Consider the following 13,511-nt stretch of genomic DNA (forward strand, 5'->3'; position numbering starts at 1 on the left):
TCTCCTTATTGTACCTATCTCTGCAGAGACACATTGCTGCTATGTTTGAGGACCTCCCTAACCATGTGTCCCAAATAATGTAAATGTGCATGTAAAAGATGCGTCATTGAAATCAGCCCTAAAACTACAGTCCATCTTTATCTCTCTTTATAGTGTTTAGTAGTTGCAGCCATATTGTGAGTGGCTGTGGAAAAGTCAAATAAAGAAGATAAGTAGAGATGATCAAGATGAATAATTATTATGTAGCTTGGGGCTGTACTAACTACTGTACACTCCAGATCCATTATCTGAACCATTGTTTGAATGTATTTGGTCATTATATTATCACATTGACTGTTAAGATTAATGTATTTATTGTATGTGTCTACCCTACCAGGCAAAAGTCTGGATGCACCTAATCTGTGGCAATTATGGTGAATAGGATGGAGCCATTTAGAAGAATCCAAGAAACATATTTAGGCTGAAAGTGTTCAGCATAAACATTCAGGACTGTTGGAAACCATCACTGTTATCTAACTTACAGTGGTGGAGTGAAGCCAAGAGAGTGAAACGCTGCCATCACAGCAAAAGCTCCCATATTTTAGAGACGCACAAAACTTTTTGCCTTGTTTGCTATTTTTTTTTCATTACATAACCTCAAATATTATTTCATAGTCCACACTATTTCATAGTATTTCATACCAGTTTTTTTCAATAATTTGTGCAGCTGTGCAGTAATCATTGGTGCCAAAAGGGTAAACGTGCATTGTAGGTACAGTACCTGATGATCACTATTCATGTGGAACATAATGTGGTAAGAAGTCCCAAGCAAGGTGCTCTTCAACATTCCGTCACTAAGATCGTTAGGGAAAATTTGCTCGTTTGGTATGACATGATACTTGAAGGTGTCTTCATCCTGTTGACACAAACATGGCTTCAATACCTATTAAACATTCAGATAGTTCATAGTTGTTCAGAATGTGTGAACTGCCCACCAGCTCTGTAGAATTAGCCTTTTTCAGGTACTCCTCAATGGCACTGTTGAAAGGAACAAGGATGGTGTGCACTTTTGTTGGAAGATGATCTGTCAAGTTGAAGCGCTACAAAACATAAACAGGCACTTTTTAATTGGCACATCTTTTCTTTTTCTTGAATGAGTACTTCACTTTGCAACTGCAGTTTACCAGAGCGGCATCTCGGAAGAGGCTGAATTCAGGGGTCATGTTGAGAAATGTCATTATGTTAGGTGGCACTGGAGGTAGACTGGATGGACTGGGTCTTAAGACCTACATGAAAATAAAGACAAACACAACATACAGAACAAATAACTGTGATATATCAAAGGTATTGCAGAAACTATTAGCTATTAACTGACTGTTGAATCTAATTTAAGGTAAGTCAAGTGAGAAGCAAGAAGAATACCGTGCTGATAACATGAATATATCCATTCACAGCTTGGATGTTGGGTACAAGAATAGTTGCATTGTCTATCATAAGATCCTAGAACAAAATAAAGTGTACAATTAAGACTAATAATTGTTACTGAATTATTGTTACTGTTTGTGTGGTGAACTTACCCCAGTTATATTTTTGATCTCCCATTTAGTTTGATACTGCAGAGTTTGTATTTGATTATTGACTTGCTGCTGTAGGTCTTCATAGGTGAATACGCCAGCTAAAAAGTGGGCTCTTGTGAAGAACAGACAAAATGTTTTTCAGATTTTCACTGTTTGCTGAAACAGTGACCTGAATGTGGTATGAATCTAATGCATTTCAAAGTGGATTCAGGCTTGGTAGCTTACTTCACAAGGTGTGGGAGTCTGTAATAGTCATACCAGAATGTCTCTTCATCATAGCTTAAATTTTTGAAAGCACTCCTGGATGGTACCAAGGCGGTGAAATTGCCTTCAAGGTTTAACAGGCTTGCTTTCTGCAAAAAAACTAATGAAAATTTAATTCATGGCAAGAAGACTCTGGACAAATTAATAATTGTAGTAAGAAGAATAAATACTTTAATTAGAATGACAAAAATGTGTGTAAAATGTGCAAACCTGAATTAGGCGATAGAAACTGTAGAAATCTGAATTCCCATCAAGTTCCTAAAAACACATTTGGGTTTCAAATATAGAATATTTAGAGAGATTGTTATTTACCACCAAAAATACTACCGAATGTATACAATCAACTTTTCTTATACCCTCAATATGTCGCTGTAGCATATGAACCCATTTCCGGTGAAGTCCTCAGGACAAATGCATTCACGTGACCCGTTTGCAGTTCGCCTGCATGTAGCCTAAACATTGTTTGAACAACCAGAAATTAATTTTTTCAACCCTGCCTTAAATTTCACACTTAAACCCTAGAGGCCATCCACAGATTTAGGTCTAAACTATCTAGGTCTGTTTTTTCCATGCAGATAACACAATGATAACATGTAGTTAAGGCCGTAGCCAGGATAAAAAAAAATACTATGGTATTTGCACCAGCAGCATTATTGCATGGATTATTATCTTTTCATGAATTAATGAAACTAAACTTGAAGAAATTCAGAGTACACGATCTATGTGTCCTCAATGGTAGCTACAGGCATGAATAACAAAGAGGAGTGTTAAAGGGTCATGATGACAACAAAGATATAGCTTTTTGGAAATTTCACATACCAAATCATGGCAGCCTCCATTATTAGTTAAGCAAGGGTTTACAAGATCACACACTTTGCCATCTCCCATGAAACCTTTCTTGCAGATACATTCAATCTGAAGACAAAAGCAAAACAAACAAGAAAAACTTTTATTTCTGTTATATAATATGAAGTGTCCAAAAGCTACATTTCCCCATACGATCATCAGTACCTGTCCCGGGCCTATAGACAAACACTCAGCGTTCGTGTGGCAACCCCCTCGACTCTCAAGCAGGCAGTTATTCATTTCAATACAAGCCATCCCATCACCAGTCCAGCCTTCATTGCAGACACATGACACAGTGCCGGGTCCCGCTGATACACAATGGGCCTGCAAATGAAGTGGCACAAAATGTCTGTTCCACTACAACAGAGAATACATGCTCTTTAACAACAATTTTACCAAAAAGTTCATTCATTCATATCAGAGGAATTTTTTGAAACAGAGCAGTTTAAACAACTTACAGCCTAAAACTTCATGTAATACATGTAAAATTTTCAATTTCCAGACTAGACAACAATAAATGAGCTAAAACACTTCCCTATGAAGGAAATTTTTTTTTAGCAGTATAATAGTTTTTTTTTATATTGCCCACTTGTGGTACAGATCTCCCCAGCTCTCGAACGGCCTTCCTGAACATTAGTTCAAAACTAGGAAATAGTGTTAATATTTAAAGTAGAGGTGGGCATAGATTAATTTTCTTAATCTAGATTAATCTCACTGTAATCTTGGAATTAATCTAGATGAATCTAGAGTAATCTAAATTAATCTAGATTAATCGCTCATTTGAATTCTGCCGAAGGCATTCAGAATATGTGTGCTACCCAAATAATTACTAAAAGTAAGTCTTTGAGAACGGGTTTCTCAAACCAGGTGGCGCATTAGACCAGGGGCTCATCTCCTGTTTCCAAAATGCATCACAAACTGCTTGAGAAAGCTGTTCTACTATGATAATTGGTGATGAAAATAAATTATGTTCAATAAGATGTACTTGTGTTTACCAACTGTTTATTCAGTTAAATAGCTGCATCCATGTTACCACGTCACGTTTGATGTGGTAATTTCACAGTTCGAAGAGTCGTTCTCGCCCCCTACAGTGCAATTCGGCTAGGTATACATCCGCGCTAAAATATCAAGGTGAAAGTCATCATAGTGTAGCTGTTCTTCTTCTGCGTTGTGTAACTTTTTGATTTCGTTTCTTGAACCACAAATGATAAACTGACACCCAAGAGATTTTCTGTGCAAAGTGTATTCTGTACAAAAAGCAAGGTCGCGTCAGAACATCGCGTCACACATCGCGTCTTTCTGCACCTCTCTCTACAATATACAGTATTAAAAGAACATAAAAAAAAATATTCACAAAATATCACACATGCAAAATATTCCTAATATGTACATAAATTAAAATGAAAGAAATAACTTTTTGCACACAAACCCCACGCACCTCTCACAACTCACGCCATGTGTCCAAGAGAACTAAACCGGGTCTCAAAAACAAAATAAAAGTCTTTAGAAAATAAGAAAATAAAAGACACAAGAAAGAAGAAATATACTTATAAATCTAGTATAACCATTTAACTCAATAGCTTGCGTAGTATAGACCCAGCTCCCAACCCAACTTTGTGAATAGATTAACGGCGATATATTTTTTATTGCCCGATAAGAGTCTCATGTTAACGCAGCATGTTAACGCCGGTAACGGCCCACCACTAATTTAAAGACATTACTTTTAAGACAAGTATTCCAAAACACACATACACTACGATGATCAGATCACACCAAGGCTGTTCTAGATAGACACCGGGGCCAATTTTTGCACTTGACATGTAACCAAGCATTCTACCATAACCAGCCACCTGAGCGGAATTCTCTTAGCTACTCTAGATCCTGGTTCCTGACCTTGAGCTGCTGCCAAGATCGACCAGCATGAAATATAAAAGAGAAAGTGAAGTGATTAATTGTCACGTGACACAGTGATTTTGTGTCCTCTGCATTTAACCCTTAGTGAGCAGTGGGCAGCCATGACAGTACCTTGACCAAGGTGACCTCAGTGGTTTGAGATTTGTATCTGCAACCATTCAATTCTGGGTCAGCTTCTTTAGCCGTTAGGTCACCACTGGCCCTCAAGGGCCACGATGGATATACACTGTGGACAATGGCACTGGTCTAGTGGAAACATACTCTGTACCATTTAATACCAACTGCGCTATTACATTTACTGGATTGTTTTCCTGGACAAATGAATAGCAACCCTGTTCTGACACCAACTGCATGCTCTCCTTGGATGGGGGTCCCTTTCTGACCTACTCCTTCCCAAGTTTTCTCCATGACTTTTTAAAGCATTTCTTTGCATTGTTTTTGGAGTTTTTCAAATTTGTGCAGAGTGGGAAGTGTCGACTCATTTTAATCAGTTAACCATTCTGATTATTTCTGAATAATTTTGTGATTTTTTTTAGCTGGTAGTATTTTCTGTTTGGCTTAATAAAAAATTCTGAGCACGTTTAAGGCTCAACCATTATTACGTTTGAGTGTGAAAAAATCAGTATCACGTCTGAACTCACATTGGAGTCACATCCTCCTCGGCTTGGTTTCAGGCAGAGGTTGATTGGTGTGCAGGAGTGTCCATCGCCCTCATAGCCTGGCTTACACACACAACTGCAGAACCCAACAAAGGTTTGACTCATTCCATGAGCAGATTTAGGTTATTTCCCCCAATACAAAGAAACAGACTCACATGGTGTTGGTGCCACTGTAGCTGCAGTATGCATTAATATGGCAGTGCTCAAACACTCCATCTGAATTGCAGGGCGTCGCCATCTTGTCACAGAGATCTCCTGTGTAGCCCTTCAGGCATGATCCCCTCCTGCAGACCCCCATGCTCCCCGGTCTGTTATCACAGACGCCGTGCACGCAGCGGCACTCTGCAGGCACAGTTCAAGGCATCAGTTCCTGAACAGAGAATTTCACAGCTGCTGAAGAAAGAACTTCACCTTCGTCACAGTTGTCTCCGTGTTTCTTAGGATCTGAGCAAATGTGACAGGCTATGCCCTCAAAGCCATGTGAGCATTGACAGGTGCCATTCCCCTGGATACCATCAACGCACTGCAGGAAGAAATTCAGCTCAGAGTGTTACAGGCGAATGTCACTGTGAAAATGTACAACAAGGTTATCTGGTGGAAATGTGTGTTGGGGTTTATATGTATGCATTTATATGTGACTCAAGATTTTATTTGTCACATGCATCCTGAACCATTCTGTGTTGAATGTGTTAAAGTAATAGTTATAAAAATAAATAAAACATAAAATAGAATAAAATAAGAATAAGGCTAGGTCAACAAGCTATATAATGCAAGCAAAAATATTAACGCTCAAGGAGAAAATAAGACACAGACATCACAGATATAAAAAATATATGTATATGTGCTTGAAACGTTATTACCAATGATTCTCAATTCTGTTGCCCAAACAATACATCTGTGTACAGTTTGTATTCTCGACCAATGTTTGAATGTACTTACAGTCCCTTTGTCATAACATGGGTGTTTGAATCCTCCGAGACATGGTTTACAGTCTGGCCCATAAAACCCCTTACAGCACTCGGCTCTCTGCAGCACAAGATCATGTAAGCGATGACCATAACAGTCCATAACCATAACATGAGCATAACATTGATGGTTCACTCTTGGACAGTTGGAAAGAACATATGGGGCACGACTCACTGCTTTAGTGGCATTGCAGTTTTTTGCACAACCCATCACCTTCAAAAGAAATGGTGGAATAACTGCAGTCTCGCACCCCCTCAGATGTGTGCTCTGTAACCACAAGACAAGTCATTTCCATTCAGCCGCTGTGAGGAAGAGGTGATTTGGCTGTGGATTTTATTGCTTTTCTTACAAGTTCGGTGCTATCAGGTGGGCACCGGGCCGTGTGGAGGTAGCTGCATCGCACGCATGGACTCTGCCATCCAAACACAGACAGATGCTTGACTTTGTGCACTACACTTGTTTAATGTTTACGCTGTATGCAACTATTCATTGGGAACATTTAGGGCACTAATTCACTAATAAATCGATAAAACAAGAAAGAAACACAATTTTAATGGTGATTGCACAAGATATATTGATGGCACATGCTCCTCCCATCAGGCTCCTTCCATTTTTTTTTACAGATAACTACCCAGCAGGTTTAGCTTGTTTTAGATATTTATTACAAATCCCGAGGTCTTTGATCGTACACTGCCAAACAAGCCCCACATAGTGTGTAGCTGTGTGCCAGTTTGAAAAAAGTTTATTTTGCACTCGATGCAATATTCTCACAAGAATCCAGCTCTTAAAACTTACTTGAATAATCGTGCTTTCATGTAAATCACATCGATGAGGTAATATGGGGACAATCGATGGTGGGATGAGAATACCATCAATCAGATGGATGATACCATTGGATGCTATTATGTCTTTAACCTCGAGGGGTGCTCCCTGTTCACCCAAGAAAATTCTTCCCTGTAAAAAAAAAACAGAAATCATTTGTTCATACATTCATATAAATAAATAAACATTGAGGTTCTACAAATGTGGCCATTATTGAGCTTATGGAATGATGAATAGGAAAGACTTACATCACTTGTAATGTTGATTCTTATTACTTGTTTGGCCATGGTAGTAATTTCAGACATGCTGGCAATCTGATCCACAGTAAGCTAAAGGGAAATTTGCTTTCAGAGTTATGATGCAGTAAATGTATAAATAAATACATAAATACGTATTGAGCTATGCAGTATCATGAAGCATAATATGGTTTCAGTTGTAACTTTTTAGGACATCATTTACCAATTAAAATATCAAACATTGTTGAATTATAAGCTAAAACCACATGTTGACTTCAATTTAAGTGTTATCATACAGGTCTATCAAAAGCTGAGAACTGGAAGAAGCTGTGCACTACAGTGATTTTACACTGGTTGCCAAGCAACATGCTCTACTTTTATAAAACGAACTAGTTCAATGCACTTACCATTGCCTCAGAGAACATGTGGTGTTTTAGAAGTTCTTGAAGTTTGTGCCTGGCCTTGAGGAAAAAAAAATTAATAACCAGCAACAAAAAGTTCTCACAATGATTTAACACTGACTGTAATCAATTCAACATGCACAATGACTCTACATGCCGACTGAAGAACCACTGAACCCAGATGCATTTAAAGCCTCATAATTAAGTGAAAATATAAAAATACATGAAGCACTCACATCAGTCAGCATATAGAGGACACTGCCATCTCGGAAACGGTCCACAGCTTTGTTTGTGGGAACAAAAACTGTTAAAGGCCCTGCACCTCTCAGTGGCATGGGTGCACCACAGTTCTGACGGGGAAATGGTGGTGTGTGTTAATTTTGATACATGATTGTATTTCTTTTATTTATTGTGTGTGTCCCATGGGTTTGAAAATGCTTACATCAACAAGCGACAGAAAACGGTTGAATCTTGCATCCTTACTCAATATATCTCCAATGGTTTGGCTAGAGTACTATACAAGAAGAAAATACTTTGGTCAACAAAAAATATTTTATAGGTCTATCATGAATTCTCATTCAGTGTGTTTTTTTTATTTTCATGAACATTTACATTGGTAGATTCTCACTGATGGCATCAAAACAATGAATGAACACATGTGGAGTTATGTACTTAACAAAAAAAGGTGAAATAACTGAAAACATGTTTTATATTCTAGTTTCTTCCAAATAGCCACCCTTTGATCTGATTACTGCTTTTTTACACTCTTGGCATTCTCTCGATGAGCTTCAAGAGGTCGTCACCTGAAATGGTTTTCCAACAGTTCCCAGAGGTGTTTAGCACTTGTTGGCCCCTTTGCCTTCACTCTGTGGTCCAGCTCACCCCAAACCATATCGATTGGGTTCAGGTCCGGTGACTGTGGAGGTCAGGTCTCCAATTTTTGTTAAGTACATAACTCCATATGTGTTCATTCATAGTTTTGACTCCTCCAACCAATGTAAATGGTCATGAAGATAAAGATAAAACACATTGAATGAGAAGGTGTGTCCAAAAATTTTTGGCCTGCACTGTATATATATGCAAGCATAAATAATTTTTATTATTATTCATGTTATTATTATTATTATTATTATTGATGTTGTTGTTGTTGCACAATTTCATTCATTTGGCCCAAAGCTGTTGAAATAACTTTGGAGACCAAGTAATATTAAAGATTCCAATCGGCAAAGCTGTCAGTATTTATAACATCATACTTCATTTTGGTATAAAATGTCCAAATAAAACCCACATGTTCAGAATTCAACTTCTTTTTATTACCTGAGTATCGACTGCTGCATCAGAAGGGAGATTTGTGATAGGCTTGTCAATGATGTGGATGATTCCATTTGATGCAGCTATATCACTCTGGGTGATGTTGAAGGATGTGTCTGGGTCTTTCATGAAAATAAAGTGCTGTAAAAGAGTAAAGGCGAAAGCTGAAGCATTCTAATGAAAAAAAAGTAATGGAGATGAAACAGTGAAACACAGTACCTTGTTCTTTTTAAATCTTATTGTTTCACCACTGCTTGTCCAGATGTCATTTCCCTCCAAATCCTTATAGAGATGTTGACCATGAATTAGGTGATGTTTGCAGAGGGATTCAGTCACTCCCTTAGGTAAAGAAAGATCAAATAAAGAAGGATTCAGAATGTGAATTTAAGTACAGTATTTAATACAGAGTAAAAAAAAATATATTTTTACTCACAGGCAATGGTGTCTGCAGAAGTGGTACAAGAGCTGTATAAGGTCCATGCTGACTTAAACTGAGCTCACACCCACTTTCTGAAAACAAATCATCAAAATCATGAAAACATTTTTTTGCATAAACTGTTGTCCAAGCTAAAGATCAAATAGATCTTTTCAGTAGTCTTTTTTTGCAGTGATGTATCAAGGATACTTTCAGCATAACAAGAGTCTTTAAATCTAAAGTCTTTAAATCTTTTTTCAATGAAATGTTGTATGTGTACAGAAAGTAGATATTTGGAACTAATTGGCACAAGAAAGTAAATTTGAATCCTCTAGTCAGATATGCTAACTATTTATTTATTTATTTGTATCAAGCACTAGTCTATTCGCTGACACCCCTGTATTAAATTGAAAACCCAGTTGGTATCTGACCAGCCTACTCCATTCAAATCCTCCATATCCTATAGCAAAACCAGAGCAAATGTGGCACATTTGCCAACAGGTGAGTAATAACAACAACAAAACCAACAACAACAATAATAATAATATTAATATGTGTTAAATATCTCACAATCCTGGTTACGAAATAGAAATTATTGTACCAAATAATGAGATTGCTCCGGTAAGACGTCCTTTCAGATTGCCACTTTGGTCTAGTTCCAGAATCCTTTCCATGATGGGGCCATAACAACGATGCCCATTACTAACTTCTTGGGGACCACAAAGGCACCTGAAAAAGTGAAAGTGAAGTGATTGTCATTGTGAAACACTGCAGCACAGCACACCGTGACACAACAAAATGTGTCCTCTGCATTTAACCATCACCCTTGGTGAGCAGTGTGTCAGGACGGTACCTCGATCAAGGGGACCTCAGTGAACTCTTACGGTTCAGAATTTGAACCTGCAACTTACCCGCTAGGCCACCACTGCCCCATCAACAAACCACCACCATTTAGAATCTCATTAAACCATTATTAAATACTGCATAATACTGTACAAGGTTGTGCTAAATGTTTGAATGCTGAATACATGCATGTGGATGCACAGTTTACAGAATGAAATTTTATAACTGAAATTAATATTGTCACAACTGAAATGCATTCTGGCTCATACAAGGGCTGGATGGTTTCAAGACAAAATCTAATTGCAATTTATCGGACTGATATCTTGATTGCGATTTGATTTCCCACAGTCCCCTGTGCACAACTGGGAGATGCTTCACGATAAGAGTGGTCACTGGTGGTTATCGACGAGCTAAAATATTAGTTTTGTCTGCAGTAAAAGGGGAAGTAGAATGTGTGTTTACATTGCAAATAATTTCACTTAGTAGTTCTAAGTGTGTCTTATTGTGCACTTAACAATTGAATGAAACAACATTGATTGGTGAGTGTGAGGGAAATTATACTGTTTGCTGAGCATGACTGGCTGAGTTCAGGTCTGGTTAACACTGTGCATCTCTCACGATCCCGTCCCATAATGTGTTTTGTAACTATTCCTCATTATTCAGTTAACAAACTGAACAGTAGGTCTATACTTCGCACTGGCTTCACAGGGACACCATCCCAATGTGATTAACTTACAGGTCAGCCTGTCAGGGGATGCAAGAATAACCGCAGTTGTTGCGATTGTCAAATCACATTCATGCCAATCACGATTTCCATTAACATTTTTGATAAATCGGTCAGCCCTGGCTCATATAAAAACAAATATGCTTGAGGTTTTTTTTTTTTTTTATTCAATGCATTGCTATAACATTCTGTCACATTCCAATCTTGTTTACAATTTCACTGATCATCAGTCAACTGAAGTGATACAAACCTAGGAATCCCGTCCAGGCCGGTCTCACAGCGTGCACTGCTGTGACAGGTGCTTGGGGTACAGGCTGACTTCAGGGTGCAACCTGCAGAGACATCTGAGCTCTCCATTCCACTCAAACAGACACATTTAACCTGCGGAGAAAAGGCAGTGTGTGACTTGGCTTCAAATGTTCATTTTACGTACTGGATGTGACCCACAAACCACTTCTGAGGCCTACAGATTGAATACTAAAATACAGGCATCTCAAATTTCTACTTGGTAAATGTTTCCACCGCGGTTGAACACTGCGTGTTTGCCCTCCTCAACTGGGACTGAGGGCTTCTGAGGATTCTTTTAATTCTCTGTCGATGCCAATTTCGGAAGTCTGCGGCCTCTCAGCCTCGTTAAATGAGATGGTGTCACCACGCACAATTACAGCCTCTCCGGCAACACCGTAAAAGTTCTTGTTTCATGGACTTTCTTACACCCACTTACACGTACAACACATTAGGTACGCTTGATGAGTGAAATTCTCACCTTGCCTGGGCCTCCATATTCACAGACAGTGGAATTGATGGGACAGCCACCATTGTCTTTGGCACAGGGATCGACTGTGACGCACACTTTGCCATTTCCTTCATAACCCACTTTGCACTTGCAATGAAACTGCCCATCTTTATATGAGCATTCTGCGTTCACATCACAAGTGGTGGGAGAGCATATGCCTGTGAAAAGAAACATGTATGTTCAGTTTTGAGTGGTACTACAGGGTGGGAATTCTGACATTACATAATATTAAATATTCAACATTAAAGATTGATCATCATTCACAACTATGTTCAGATTCAGAATATTTCAGATTCAGAGGGCCTTGGTGATTTTGAGGGCCAGTGGTGGCCTAGCGGTTAAGGAAGCGGCCTAGTAATCAGTAGGTTGTCGGTTCGACTACCGAGTGGCCAAGGTACCACCCTGTCATGGCTCATTTTGTGGGTCTGTAAGTTGTGCTGTTTTGGTTGAAAAAAAATTCTATCCAGTCTGGCCTGGTGTCCACACAGAGACGCAGTTTCAGGGGACCCAGAACGGTTATTAAAAATGGGTTCCAGAGTGAATTTCTTTTTTCCACGTATCCATGTGGAGCGCAAGTGCTTCAGTTGCCTTGCTGAACGCAGCTGAATCTGTACAAGGCAGCAAAAGTTTATGAACATCTAAATAAAAAGTGTACTGTGGCGAAGGGATTTTCTGGTGATAGGGGGTGTCAGATGTTCTGCTCATGCACCTGCAAGAAAGTGTTTGGGGTTGACAAATTTAGCAACCCTAGTATTAGCCCAACCTTCAACCCCAAACAGGTCATACATACAGCAGCGCCAGACCCGCATAAGGCAACTAGAAGAAATTCTCTCTATGGTGCACATTTCTAATGAAAACACAAGACTGGGGATTATCGACATGTTCCGGCTTTTAAAAATACGTGGAGAACTAGACACTGAACAAGTAGAGCACGTCTGGTGCGGGCCGGGATTTACAGCACCACTTACAGGTGTGGAGGGAGGTTAAAACAGCATTCTCAGTGTCTCTGTGTGGATGACAACATTTCAGATAAATCCAATTCAGAGAAAAACATTCTCGCGTGCATGGGGCCTAAGTCTAATCTTGTCATTTTCTGCACACCAGAAGTCTGGTCTCACAGACATACCTAAAACACTGACTGGTTTTCAATATTCCACAGTCTGTGTTAGGTCCTGGTTTTTGTGGTGTGTCTCTTTTCTGTGTTTTGTGTTGTGTTTGAAGGATGCCTGGTGAATGTAAATTGAGCCCACCTGTTCCTGCTGGGCCTCAGTTTCCTTTTTCGTGGCTGCGCTTGCCGTGCCATCCACCCCGCCCGTCTCCCTACCATTTCCCAATTGCATCACTTCTGGTTTCCCCTGCATTTCCCCTAGGAGGCGACGCAACTTGTTGTGTCTGCCTGCTTTTCTGTGTTTGTTTGGTTTTCTTAGTTTTCCTGTTTGTCGATATTTGTTGTAATATGTTTCGTAATAAAAAAGAATTTGCTAATGTGTTTGCAATAATTTGTTAATAAAAAACTGGTTAAATTTCTCCATTTCGTCTTAGTAGGTTTTTGTCTTTGTCTTTTCTTTTGTTATGGACCGGCAACCCTAGACTGGCTCGTAACAGTCTGTAGAAGCACACTGATAAGGTGGGTGCTTAGTGTATTAACATTCACATTACATGCTTGGAAAAAGGTCTTGGCATGTTGGATACAAGTTATTTTAAAATTTTAATCTGTGTTGCTGGGAGAAATTTGTGGAGAGTCACTTTGGTAAAACA

At 39.0% G+C, this 13,511-nt stretch overlaps 1 protein-coding gene across 3 annotated transcripts in view; it reads right to left on the reverse strand.

The window, feature by feature from the left end:
• stab1 (stabilin 1) overlaps window positions 1-13,511 on the reverse strand; it is a 36,112-nt gene that overhangs the window by 16,049 nt on the left and 6,552 nt on the right. For all 3 annotated transcript variants that reach the window (XM_028998465.1, XM_028998464.1, XM_028998466.1), the window contains 27 exons: window positions 11,724-11,911; window positions 11,208-11,338; window positions 9,992-10,119; window positions 9,409-9,485; window positions 9,195-9,314; window positions 8,982-9,116; window positions 8,107-8,178; window positions 7,901-8,014; window positions 7,671-7,724; window positions 7,276-7,356; window positions 7,001-7,159; window positions 6,555-6,617; window positions 6,380-6,472; window positions 6,179-6,265; window positions 5,651-5,762; window positions 5,395-5,581; window positions 5,222-5,315; window positions 2,832-2,990; window positions 2,640-2,735; window positions 2,177-2,272; window positions 2,031-2,078; window positions 1,782-1,909; window positions 1,557-1,668; window positions 1,402-1,479; window positions 1,164-1,265; window positions 975-1,079; window positions 761-895 (listed from right to left, as the gene is read on the reverse strand). In XM_028998465.1, coding sequence (XP_028854298.1) covers window positions 761-895; window positions 975-1,079; window positions 1,164-1,265; window positions 1,402-1,479; window positions 1,557-1,668; window positions 1,782-1,909; window positions 2,031-2,078; window positions 2,177-2,272; window positions 2,640-2,735; window positions 2,832-2,990; window positions 5,222-5,315; window positions 5,395-5,581; window positions 5,651-5,762; window positions 6,179-6,265; window positions 6,380-6,472; window positions 6,555-6,617; window positions 7,001-7,159; window positions 7,276-7,356; window positions 7,671-7,724; window positions 7,901-8,014; window positions 8,107-8,178; window positions 8,982-9,116; window positions 9,195-9,314; window positions 9,409-9,485; window positions 9,992-10,119; window positions 11,208-11,338; window positions 11,724-11,911 — 2,954 coding nt within the window. The remainder of the gene's footprint in view (window positions 1-760; window positions 896-974; window positions 1,080-1,163; window positions 1,266-1,401; window positions 1,480-1,556; window positions 1,669-1,781; window positions 1,910-2,030; window positions 2,079-2,176; window positions 2,273-2,639; window positions 2,736-2,831; window positions 2,991-5,221; window positions 5,316-5,394; window positions 5,582-5,650; window positions 5,763-6,178; window positions 6,266-6,379; window positions 6,473-6,554; window positions 6,618-7,000; window positions 7,160-7,275; window positions 7,357-7,670; window positions 7,725-7,900; window positions 8,015-8,106; window positions 8,179-8,981; window positions 9,117-9,194; window positions 9,315-9,408; window positions 9,486-9,991; window positions 10,120-11,207; window positions 11,339-11,723; window positions 11,912-13,511) is intronic.

Source organism: Denticeps clupeoides, chromosome 12 (assembly GCF_900700375.1).
Source record: "Denticeps clupeoides chromosome 12, fDenClu1.1, whole genome shotgun sequence".
In the NCBI taxonomy this organism is placed as follows: domain Eukaryota; kingdom Metazoa; phylum Chordata; class Actinopteri; order Clupeiformes; family Denticipitidae; genus Denticeps; species Denticeps clupeoides.